This window comes from Budorcas taxicolor, chromosome 21 (assembly GCF_023091745.1).
Source record: "Budorcas taxicolor isolate Tak-1 chromosome 21, Takin1.1, whole genome shotgun sequence".
Taxonomy (NCBI): domain Eukaryota; kingdom Metazoa; phylum Chordata; class Mammalia; order Artiodactyla; family Bovidae; genus Budorcas; species Budorcas taxicolor.
Genome location: NC_068930.1, coordinates 50,884,832 through 50,898,087, shown reverse-complemented (window position 1 = coordinate 50,898,087; position 13,256 = coordinate 50,884,832). Strand labels below are relative to the sequence as shown.

The following is a 13,256-nucleotide window of genomic DNA, read 5'->3' as shown; positions in this document are numbered from 1 at the left end:
CGAATCTTTCTGCCTCTTCCTTGAGACCCAAAATCCCTGTAACAGGGGACAAGTTCTGGAAGAGAGCATATCAAATTAAAAACCACAATGTATGTCTGCTCAGTCACTTTGGTTGTGTCTGACTCTTTAAGACCCCATGGATTGTAGCCCACTAGGCTCCTCTGTCCATGGGATTTTCTTGGCAAGAATACTGGAGTGGGTTGCCATATCCTCCTCCATGGGATCTTCCTGACCCAGGGATTGAGCCTGCATCTCTTGCGTCTCCTGCATTGCAGGTGGAGTCTTTACCCACTGAGCCACCTGGGAAACCCAAAAAGACACAATAAGGATAAATCAATGGTGTGAATGCTCTTCTAAGAGCAAGGTAGGAGAGAGCATTAGGATATTCCTGGACCAGAAAAGGATCTGGAGATGATGCTAAAAATAAAACCCACCTTTCTCACTGCTGTGCTTAGGACTGGTGGCAGTGCAAAAGAGATGAGTTAGGATGGCTTTTGCCCAACTTCCAAATTCTCTTTGTTTCCCAGCCCTCAGTTCAGTTCAGTTCAGTTGCTCAATCATGTCCGACTCTTTGCGACCCCATGAATCGCAGCACGCCAGGCCTCCCTGTTCATCACCAACTCCCAGAGTTCACTCAGACTCACGTCCATTGAGTCAGTGATGCCATCCAGCCATCTTATCCTCGGTCGTCCCCTTTTCCTCCTACCCCCAATCCCTCCCAGCATCAGAGTCTTTTCCAATGAGTCAGCTCTTTGCATGAGGTGGCCAAAGTACTGGAGTTTCAGCTTTAGCATCATTCCTTCCAAAGAAATTCCAGGGCTGATCTCCTTTAGGATGGACTGGTTGGATCTCCTTGCAGTCCAAGGGACTCTCAAGAGTCTTCTCCAACACCACAGTTCAAAAGCATCAATTCTTTGGCACTCAGCCTTCTTCACAGTCCAACTCTCACATCCATACATGACTACACGAAAAACCATAGCCTTGACTAGACGGACCTTAGTCAGCAAAGTAATGTCTCTGCTTTTGAATATACTATCTAGGTCATAACTTTTCTTCCAAGGAGTAAGCGTCTTTTAATTTCATGGCTGCAGTCACCATCTGCAGTGATTTTGGAGCCCAGAAAAATAACGTCTGACACTGTTTCCACTGTTTCCCCATCTATTTCCCATGAAGTGATGGGACCAGAAGCCATGATCTTAGTTTTCTGAATGTTCAGCTTTAAGCCAAATTTTTCACTCTCCACTTTCACTTTCGTCAAGAGGCTTTTTAGTTCCTCTTCACCTTCTGCCATAAGGGTGGTGTCATCTGTGTATCTGAGGTTATTGATATTTCTCCTGACAATCTTGATTCCAGCTTGTGTTTCTTCCAGTCCAGCGTTTCTCATGATGTACTCTGCATATAAGATAAGTAAGCAGGGTGACAATATACAGCCTTGACACACTCCTTTTCCTATTTGGAACCAGTCTATTGTTCCATGTCCAGTTCTAACTGTTGCTTCCTGACCTGCATACAGATTTCTCAAGAGGCAGGTCAGGTGGTCTAGTATTCCCATCTCTTTCAGAATTTTCCACCGTTTATTGTGATCCACACAGTCAAAGGCTTTGGCATAGTCAATAAAGCAGAAATAGATGTTTTTCTGGAACTCTCTTGCTTTTTCCATGATCCAGCGGATGTTGGCAATTTGATCTCTGGTTCCTCTGCCTTTTCGAAAACCAGCTTGAACATCAGGAAGTTCACAGTTCACGTATTGCTGAAACCTGGCTTGGAGAATTTTGAGCATTACTTTACTAGCATGTGAGATGAGTGCAATTGTGTGGTAGTTTGAGCATTCTTTGGCATTGCCTTTCTTTGGGATTGGAATGAAAACTGACCTTTTCCAGTCCTGTGGCCACTGCTGAGTTTTCCAAATTTGCTGGCATATTGAGTGCAGCACTTTCACAGCATCATCTTTCAGGATTTGAAATAGCTCAACTGGAATTCCATCACTTCCACTAGCTTTGTTCATAGTGATGCTTTCTAAGGCCCACATGACTTCACATTCCAGGATGTCTGGCTCTAGATGAGTGATCACACCATCATGATTATCTGGGTCGTGAAGATCTTTTTTGTACAGTTTTTCTGTATATTCTTGCCACCTGTTCTTAATATCTTCTGCTTCTGTTAGGTCCATACCATTTCTGTCCTTTATCGAGCCCATCTTTGCATGAATTATTCCCTTGGTATCTCTAATTTTCTTGAAGAGATCTCTAGTCTTTGCCATTCTGTTCTTTTCCTCTATTTCTTTGCATTGATTGCTGAAGAAGGCTTTCTTATCTCTTCTTGCTATTCTTTGGAACTCTGCATTCAGATGCTTATATCTTTCCTTTTCCCAGCCCTAAAGCACCACAAATAATCATGCAATCTAACTAAATGCAAGGTATGTGCTATGCAAATATATCTTCAGAGCAAGTCTTATCACCTACCCTAATCTGACTTTTGGCAACTCAATTGCCACCATTCATATAAGCATATAGATCACATATACATGTATATACACATATATTTATGTGCCTCTGTGTGTGTGTGTGCCCTGAAGCCTCCACTTTTCAGTATAGACACTGTCAGCCAACAGTAGATGAAGATGATAGATATAAAATTTACTTTAGAAATAAAGGCATTGTATAAGTTTGACATTTAGGAATTTTCAAAGAATTCATTCTACAGCTTCTAAGGCAGCAAAATTGTTGTATTTCTCAAGACATATCTTTCTTGTGGTATCTTAGAAAGTGCTCAGACAAACTGAATGCCTAAAGCAGCATTTCTAACCATGCTAAGAATCAGCAACAGACTTTGGTATCACTGACTAAGTCCACCAGTAAGTTAGGGGAAATACTGCAGTAATAGTTCTTGTCCAGTTTAAAGAAAAATACTTTAGTGAGTGAGAACATTCTTTGGCTTTTAAAAATATGCTTATACACTTGCTTATGAACATGGAGCATCTCTTCCTTGCCCTGTGGAAACTACAACAATAACTTGCTTCATACTAACATCTATGGTGCAGGAGATGGTACGGCTGTTTCCTCCCAACTCTAAGAGAGTGCAATACCAGGCTCTCTGGCCCCACACCGCATGAGACCGCTGACTTCTGGGCAATGGAGCATAAGGTCTGAGCCACACTCCTTTCCCTGTGTTTCATTCTGATCTGATATTAGGCACTGAATATTTCTTAAGTATTACTCCATTGTCCAATTTGCCCATTTGGCAGCAAGTTTTCATTCTAATAAAAAGACGTTACTCAAATGGAGATTCCAGATGTGTCTAAGCTGCTTTTATTAGGACAATGGGAAAGTCCAATCTTTTCTTCTAAACACAATCAGGAGTAGTGTGGCTTTGCCTTTGTAATTTTACAAAGAGTTGTATTACGTAACTGGAAAATTGTCTCCCCGAGCATAGAGAGAATTTGTTAGCACAGAACGCAGCTTGGAAAATGCTGATGTAAAGCCTCAATCCAAGAGAGAAACCTTTTAAGTTGCTGAAATGTAATGGAGAGGAAGAAGGAAATTGCTATTTTACATGATTGGCCAAAATGCACTGTAATTATATCGACTTGAAACAGATTCCTTAGAAGAACTGATAACTCTGTGATCAGAATAAGTCATGTGTAGTGGAACTAAATGCAGCGTGGACCTTCTCTGCAGAGAGTAGACTTGCCACTATGTGAGATGTGCAGTAGAAGAGACAGCTGTACTTGCCCTAGCCTGCTTAATGGGACCTTCAGCTGCTTCAGGAGAGTAAGGAATGGTGGGAGGTTTGATGGAAGAATTAGTGTTTACCATGTCTGCCCATCCTTTTGCACTGGTCTACAACATAGCCTGTGGACTCTCCTCCTCATGCGATACTGTTTTGATGTTGCCACTCCTGTTTGTAATGATCACAGCATCACTCATCAGACAGATAGCTTCTAAATGGAACACTCCTCAAAGATTCCACCAACTGTCCTTGCTGCCAGTTTTGAAGTGGGAGGATAAAGTTTAATCACAGGACTTCCCTGTAGCTCAACTGATAAAGAATCTGCCTGCAATGCAGGAGACCAGGGTTAAATCCCTAGGTCAGGAAGATCCTCTGGAGAAGAGAATGGCAGTCCACTCCAGTATTCTTGCCTGGAGAATCCCATGGACAGAGAAGCCTGGCAGGCTACAATCTGTGGGGTCGCAAAGAGTCGGACATGACTGAGTGACTAAGACACACAAACACACAAAGTTTAATCACATATATTTAGCCCGAATATATATTCCTCATTTTCCCTTTTCCCTCCACTGTTTCTGTGTAGTGCTATAATATTTTCAGTTGGCCGCAGATGGGAGATCATCTCTCCTAAGAGTAATAATAGTGTTTATTCAGCACTAGCAAAACTCATTGGCTGACATGTGATACTCCGAAATATATTCCTAAACATTATTCCTTGCATACGGTAATCATCTATTTGTATATCTCCTTCACTTAACTATAAGCTTCTAAAGGGCAGGATTATGTCTAATTTTCTTCAAAATGTCCCAAATAGTGGAGTACCTAATAGTAAGTATTCAAGAATTCATTAACTGAGAATAGTGTATTGGAAATATCTGTTTGGATATTGAAAAAAGAAAGAAATTGAAACCAGTGAGTGAAATACTAAACTTCCAATAGCCAAGTTAGATAACTAATTAATTAAGATATAATTGTACCCTGTGTTTTATTTTTGCATGAGCTAAGAGAGGACCCACCTTGGTATTACTGGAACCCGCAGACATCATAGACAAAGCTGATATCTCTAACCCCATCAGTAAGAGAGGAGCTAAGGTCGATTTTTTTGCCATTAGGTTTCAGTTACTTTGGTCCTTCTGCTGCCTCACAGTTCCTTCTAGGACCAGTCACGTGACTGTGAGATGGCCACAGAGTTAGCTGAAATGCTGAGGAGCAGGAAAAAGCCAAATGCTCTATATTGGTTGCTGACTTGATCTCATAAACACCATCCTCTAACCTGCTCAGGTCTCCACCCACCCTGGGCAGCTGAATGCTACCAGCAGGGTGCTGAAACATCCATCCTAAAGGATATGCAGGAGGTTGTCGTGGTAGGAGATCTTTTCCTTCACACCTCTTAAGAGGCCGTCTTTTCCTCTCTTATTTCCTCACTGGAATGCTTCCTCTTTCTTACTCTTTTTGCCTCTCTGAATCCTACAGGAGCAGCTTCAATCCCTTCTGCTTCCTCAGATCCTTCCTGACTCTGCAGAAAGCAGTAATTGCTCCCTCTGATGAACACCTGGGCAACTTATGCTGATGGTACTTGACATTTTGGATAGTTTTCCTTATATTATCAGTTGTTTTTTCTCATTTATTTATTGTGCTTCTCAAGAGTGAGGATAATTCCCTGGGTTTTTGTAAAATCCATACCATATTATTTCATATGGCAAATATTTAAAAAAAAATACTTGGTAATTTGGGAGAAAAGCATCTAGAAAGGAATTTGACAAAGGTTAATGAACTTCGGGGCTTCCCAGGTGGCTCAGTGATAAAGAATTCACCTGCCAATGCAGGAGGCATGGGTTCCATCCCTGGGTCAGGAAGATCCCCTGGAGAAGAAAACTGGAAACCTGCTCCAGTATTGTTGCCTGGGAAATTCCATGGACAGAGGAAGGAGCCTGGCAGGCTACAGTCCGTGGGGTCAGAAACAGTCAGACACAACTGAGTGAATGAGCACACACAAATCTCTGGGGTCAGAAAGAGTTGGGCGCAGCAGAGTGAATGAGTACACAGGGGTGCAAACTTCAGCAATACTAAATCTAGGACTTACTATTATTGCTTTCTGAGTTGATGAGGATCAAGAGAGGATCATGTTAAATGTATCATTTAAAAAAAAAAAAACAGTTTGATTTAAAGAGAAAAAGGATTACCCAGCAAGCTCACCTTTTTTATGACATTTCTCTTAACCTCCATTCATATTCTGGCATCATTATCTTCACCCAGACTGTCATAATTGCCTTCATCATTGTTCTGCCCTCCATACTCCCATTCTAATCCACCCAATCAGACAATAAATATTTTATTAGGAATTTGTATGTTTCAAGTAATCTACTGAAGAAAGCTGAGCGCCAAAGAATTGATGCTTTTGAACCGTGGTGTTGGAGAAGACTCTTGAGTGTCCCTTGGACTGCAAGGAGGTCCAACCAGTCCATTCTGAAGGAGATCAGTCCTGGGTGTTCATTGGAAGGACTGATGCTAACGCTGAAACTCCAGTACTTTGGCCACCTCATGCGAAGAGTTGACTCACTGGAAAAGACTCTGATGCTGGGAGGGATTGGGGGCAGGAGGAGAAGGGGATGACAGAGGATGAGATGGCTGGATGGCATCACCGACTCGATGGACATGAGTTTGAGTGAACTCCGGGAGTTGGTTATGGACAGGGAGGCCTGTTGTGCTGCGATTCATGGGGTCGCAAAGAGTTGGACACAACTGAGCAACTGAACTGAACTGAACTGAACTGAACTAGAAGAATCAATTCCCTCATTCTAGGATGGCAACTGTCCTGCACAATCGTGTTCAGCAACTCTCCACTTTACAAAGTTAAATGTAATCCAGCCTCACTTGCCAGTCTTATCATATACTGTTCTTTCCAACCACTTCAAACAAAGCAAAATAGTCTCTCTTTTCTGTGATATATGTGTTAGTTTTCAGCTTAATTCCTGGGGGCCTAGAACTATAAAATAAATCACTCTCAGAGGTAGAAGTTGTGATCATATCATAAATCCAACAATCTGAGGAAAGCATCTCAGAGTAGACACTATTAGAGGTATATCTGAGAACTTCTATTTTTAAAGGCTTGCTAAGATTGTGGAGGGATGTACAGAAGGGGGAAGGGCCTTACCTTAGAGTTGGGACAAGAAAGTTAAACACAAGGGGTAGGCAGACTGAAAAAAAAAAACAAAAGTAAAGAGCCAGGATGTAGGGAAATGAGAGCACTTGTCATAAATCTCATTAAACACAAACCCCCAGGTAAGATAAAAAATAATAAGTTAAGACCTTCATACTGGAAACTTTCACATTTTGAAGGTTAGAATTCTGAGATGCACGATCATACCCAAAAAGAAGAAGAAAAAAAAGAGTTTTGTTTAAGCACACATGCTACATGTGGAGTACTGTGGTTCTGTGCAAGTCCAGGCAATCTGAACTACTCCTAATGATCAACTCTGCTCCATTATGAAGTCGTGATAGTAAATGGTATCACGGTATGCCCTGAACTCTTGCTCCAAACAAGAGCTCCTGTCTGCCAGAATGAATTCCGAATTCATCATCAGGATCAAAGTTAGGCCATATTAGCTGCTCTGTATTTTTAACCTTTGTATTAAATTACCATCAAAGAGCACAAATTAAGATAAGAAATAGAGCTACTTATTTGTTTCATATGCATCTTCAGATTTCTGAATTATACATTAAAACAATCTATGACATATGCATGTGGTTTTCACAAAAGAAAAAAGCATAAATGCCTCAGGGTGCATCTGCCTAAGAAACAGATGGAAAAACACACTTTTTGCAGTTCTAATAAAGCACGGAGAAATATCATAATTTTAAAGGCTACAAAAATAAGGTAAAGATTATATAAGGCAAATAAATCAGTAAAATCTATAGCAAAAGCCAGAATATTTTAGGTTAATCTGAAAAGGCTGAGTCTCCTAAGACTTTGAAAAATGAGAAAAGCCATTTGGCGAAATCTTTAACTTGGATTTTTTTGTTTGTTTGATTTTGTTTCTAGGTTCCAGATTCAGAGATGTGCAACTGATCCAAACAGTTATAAAAGCTTAGGAGACAGCTTTCGAATGATTTTCCGCACGGAAGGGTATGTATGGTTCTTCACACAATCTGTGTGTTGATGTAGGCATTTTAATATATTACTACATAACACATTTTCTCATTTTGAATGATTTCTTTTCCTAGTCTTAGTAGGGAAAAATATTGAAAAGGGTGTTTTTCTATTTTTGTGCATATTTTTTCTGATAATACAGTTGAAAATTAAATATGCATATGATAGAAACTCCCTGGAGGAGGGCATGGCAACCCACTCCAGTATTCTTGCCTGGAGAATCCCATGGACCGAGGAGCCTGAGGGGCTACAGTCATGGGGTCACAGAGAGTCGAACATGATTGAAGTGACTCAGCATTCACGCATACATGATAACTACCTCAAAAAGGATATTAATAATATGCTTTATTAAAAATAATTTGATGACTATAGGACAATTTTTAATTTGTGCTGTTAAAGCTTTTCAAAGTTCTTATAACTGGAAATGTCTAAATGTGATTGTTGTTTATTTTGTTTTTTAAATATAATGCCCAAATGTGTTCCTTATTTGCATTCTGGTTTATGAATATTCTATCAAAATGTACTGTTGTCAAAAACTGATGTGTCAAGTTCATCATCCTGTCTATTAGATGATCAGATAAATAGAATATTTTTGTTACATAAACTAAAATTGTCTTTGATGTATAGATTCAGTTAAAGATTCTATCAAGCATAAATAATTTTACAAAGGATTTTAGATTTGCGTTTTGAAGTTGTTTTCATAAGAGAATTGGTTGACAATAATAATTATACCAAAATGATAACAGTAATAATGCTGCTGCTGCTAAGTTGCTTCAGTCGTGTCCAGCTCTGTGCGACCCCATAGACGGCAGCCCACCAGGCTCCCCCGTCCCTGGGATTCTCCAGGCAAGAACACTGGAGTGGGTTGCCGCTTCCTTCTCCAAAACATGAAAAAGTGAAAAGTGAAAGTGAAGTCACTCAGTCGTGCCTGACTCTTAGGGACCCCATGGACTGCAGCCTACCAGGCTCCTCCGTCCATGGGATTTTCCAGGCAAGAGTACAGGAGTGGGGTGCCATTGCCTTCTCCAACAGTAATAATAACAACTAGTATATATTTAGCCTTTACTATGCACTAGGAATTTTCCATATAGCTCTTTGAGGTAGGTTCGGTGAGCATCCATTCAAGTTAGATGGATGAAGAAACCAAGATTCAGAAAAGTTAATTTTCATGTATCTGGTAAATTATGAATCTTGGACTCAAATCAAGTCAACTTTTCCCCAAAGCCCATGTTCCTAACCTTTGTAGTTCACTATCTTTCTTAGCAGAATTTACTGGGTATACTGTTTTGCTAATTGTTCATTTCAGTTAAACATATGTCATTGATGTTCCACGCCAGCATGTTCTTTTGAACAACAGCATAGTAAATTATTTATCTACATACTGCAGCTTGTTAAATTAATCCCCTTTGGTGGCCCACTAGGTTGTTTCCAGATTTTTACTATTAAACAGTACAGTATATATTCTTATACTATTTTTTCACTTTTTTAATTTCTGTTTTTAAAAGTTGCTAGCTATGGACTTATCAAATGAGATGCACACCTTATATCACATATGTTGCCAAATTATCTTCCAAATGTATGTACTGACTTAGGATTTGAGAGTTTTCACTTCTCCACACTCTCTCAAACACTGGACCATATCAACCATTATTTGATATATGTTACTCATGTGCATCTCCTGTTTATAATCTAACAGGTAAAAAAGAAAACTGTCATAATAAAATTCCATTGATGGTAACTGGGGTCAAGCATACTTTTATATCATGGTCATTTTTTTCCATGAATTGCATATTTGTGTCCTTTGCCCATTTCTCTTAGGTTAGATATTTTTATTAATTTTTATTAATTTATTTAACTATTACATAAATTACAAATATTTCTCCTAACTTGCTCTTTGTCTTACAACTATAATATCTTAAACCTTCCAGAAGTTTGTGATCTTTGAAGTTTGTGATTTTGTGATTAGATCTGTTTTCCTTTGTGATATCTGATGGCACATTAAAAAAGGACATCCTCAAACCCCAAGATCATAAACATTTACATTTGAATCTTTAATCTATCTGAGATTTGTTTTTAATGTGCAGTGTGGCATATAGGAATCAAATTTTATCTTCAAATGGTTAGTCAACTGTCCAAATGCCACTGGTTAAAAATTCTATTCCTTATTCACTAATTAGAAATGCTAGTTTGTTTAATTAAATTTGCATGTATTTATCAGTTAAATTTTCTATTTGGTTTCTCCATTTTCTGTTCTGTTTCATTAATATCTCTATCTCTATGCAAGTACCATACTATTTTAGTTATTTTATTTTTAGAGTATTTCAGGAATATGTAAAAACATAGCCTGCAGGGTAAAGTCTAAGCTTCTTATTAGGTGTACAAAGCCCTTCCTAGGATGGCCTCCCTTCTTCTCCAGGCTCATTCCCCATGCACAGGTCTGTTATATTGCAGGCACCACCCTAGTTTACTGAGCTTTTTTCCTATCTCTTTTCTCCCACCCTAAGAATACATTTCGCTAATGGCCATGTCTCACTTCCCTCCTATTCCCTAGGCCCGTGTTTGGCACTAAGTAGAGATATTCGGTAAAGGTATGTTGAACAAATGAATGAAAGCCATCACACCAACATCATGATGATGCAAAATGAAGAAGAAAGATGATAATTCTTGCTACTGACCACTTCCTCTGAAGCGATGAAGGCTTGTTAAATATTTTGAGGTCATCTAATGACAGAGAGGGCGAAGGCAATGGCACCCTACTCCAGTACTCTTGCCTGGAAAATCCCATGGATGGAGGAGCCTGGTGGGCTGCAGTCCATGGGGTCACTAAGGGTTGGACATGACTGAGCAATTTCACTTTCACTTTTCACTTTCATGCATTGGAGAAGGAAATGGCAACCCACTCCAGTGTTCTTGCCTGGAGAATCCCAGGGACGGGGGAGCCTGGTGGGCTGCCGTCTATAGGGTCGCACAGTCTTGGACACGACTGACGCGCCTTAGCAGCAGCAGCAGCAGCAGCAGCAGCAATGACAGAGAATCAGCAAATTCTTGCTGTTCCTCTGGTGATGTGGTACCTGTCATTGATAATATGCCTGCATTTATGGTGATTAGGATCAAAATCATGTTCATTTTACCCAATAAATATATATAAATTTAAAGAAACCATAGTGTATTATATAGTCAGTAAAAGTATCTCTTTCCTGTAAAACAATAATGTCAGCATTACCAGTTCTGTAAACTGTAACAGATATCTCTGAATTGGATGTGGGAATTCCATAGCCAGACTCTTCATTTCAAGTGTGTTTTAGGAAGAATTGGATGTTTCTGCTTTGATATCAAGTAATATAACAAACATACAGTATGTGTGGTCCTTGCATAGTAAAATTGGCCTTTTCCTTCAACTGTAGGTTTAATTGCTTCTAAAGCAAATTGACATTCTTTCTGTAATCCTTTAGATCTGGACACAGTGTTAGCAAAAGTCAGAAAGCTCTTGTCTTAAAGATGGAAATATTTGTAAAAATACAAAAGAAAAAGCTGCTTTTTGATACAGAGAAAGAGCATGTCATAGCTTTAAGTTTAAAAAAGAAAGAAAAAAGAAAACCTTTTAACGCATGCTGTGTTGATTTTTTTCCCTAGTAAAACAGTTCTTTTTTATTTTCTCAGTTAGCTCTTAGAGTACACTCTGCTTTCAAAGATGATTTTTTCACTCAGGTACATAGAGGCCAGTTTGGTCTGTGGCCTACAGAGAGGCTAGTGCTAGTCAATTTGACTGTTTATACAATTAGGAGAATTCATCTCTCTTCGTTCTTCTTATCTAACCCCTCACCCCAGCCCCTGCAACTTAGAAGTTTTGAAAGCTAGTCCTTTTCTGTTGTTTAAAAACATTAAAGTCTGTTAATGCACTTAGAATCTGCAGTCTTCCATTTCTCCACTCTGAGAAAGTGAATTGGTGCTTGTCACCATTCTTAGAGATGCAGTTCCCCACCTCTCAGACCAAAAAATTCACATTTCTACGAGACAATAGCTAAATCTAAATCACATGGATCTGGATCCCTTTACTGCTTCTAAGATTTTTTTAAAGTATAAATACACTGTGCTACTATTAAAGGCATAGTTTTTCAACCCAGTTTTACAGAGGTGAAGTTAATTTGTTTTCTTTTGAAAAGCCTTCCAAATTCTAAGTAAGAATTTCTGTTATGTGGAAGCATCGTATTCACTTCAGTTCAATCACTCAGTCAAGTCCGACTCTTTGCAACCGCATGGATTGCAGCACACCAGGCTTCCTGTCCTTCACCAACTCTTAGAGTCTGCTCAAATTCTTATCCGTTTAGTCGATGATGCCACCCAATCATCTCATGCTCTGTCGTCCCCTTCTCCTTGCCTTCAGTCTTTCCCAGCATCAGGGTCTTTTCCAATGAGTCAGTTCTTTCCATCAGGTGGCCAAAGTATTGGAGCTTCAGCTTCAGCATTAGTCCTTCCAATGAATATTCATGATAGATTTACTGTAGGATTGACTGGTTGGATCTCCTTGCAGTCCAAGGGACTCTCAAGAGTCTTCTCCAACCCCACAGTCAAAAGCATCAGTTCTTCAATGCTCAGCCTTCTTTATGATCTGACTCGCACATCCATACATGACCACTGGGAAAACCATAGCTTTGACTAGACGGACCTTTGTTGGCAAAGTAATGTCTCTCCTTTTTAATATGCTGTCTAGGTTTTTACTTAGATTTTACCAAAAAGGCCATCATTGTAGAAAACTCACAGGAAAGGAATTTGTCACTATTGAGAGCACCTCCATCTTCACCATGATTTTTCATCTTTCTCTGGTTTGGCAAAATATACTAACAGGTCCATCTACTATAATCATGAGCCCAGAAGACACAAAGATTTAGCCTACTTGATTAGGTGCCTTCAAAACCAATAATCTTCATTTTGTAAATTCCCCTGGAAAAGAGTAGCTGGTATCTCTATTTACCATGCGTCAAGGCATCATACCTAATTTCCTTTTGTTTCAAAGTATCTCATGAGAGTTCTTCTAGTCTTTGCTGTACTTGTCATTCCTCTAAAGAGAATGATTGAGATGTTTCCAGATAGGTGAAGGGATTCTAAATTTTGCTTAAAAAAAAAAAAAAAAACAGGACTACCTACCTCCTCACTCTTCTCTGAAAGTATTGCAGGAAAGGGGGACTACTTCCAAGGCCTGAGAGTGGGCTCTTGTCTAACACCCTGAAATGAATTGTCCGAAGAGATGCATTGCTGACCAAGCAAGAGACTTTATTGGGAAGGGGCACTGGGGTGGAGCGCAGCAGGGTCAGGGAACCTAAGGGAACTGCTCTTCCACGTGGCTCACGGTCTCAGGTTTTATGGTAATCAGGTTAGTGTT

At 39.6% G+C, this 13,256-nt stretch overlaps 1 protein-coding gene across 1 annotated transcript in view; it reads left to right on the top strand.

Moving 5' to 3' along the window:
* SLC25A21 (solute carrier family 25 member 21) overlaps positions 1-13,256 on the top strand; it is a 362,628-nt gene that overhangs the window by 203,107 nt on the left and 146,265 nt on the right. Inside the window, exon 3 of the mRNA XM_052659966.1 lies at positions 7,769-7,852. Within this exon, the coding sequence (XP_052515926.1) occupies positions 7,769-7,852 (84 nt within the window). The remainder of the gene's footprint in view (positions 1-7,768; positions 7,853-13,256) is intronic.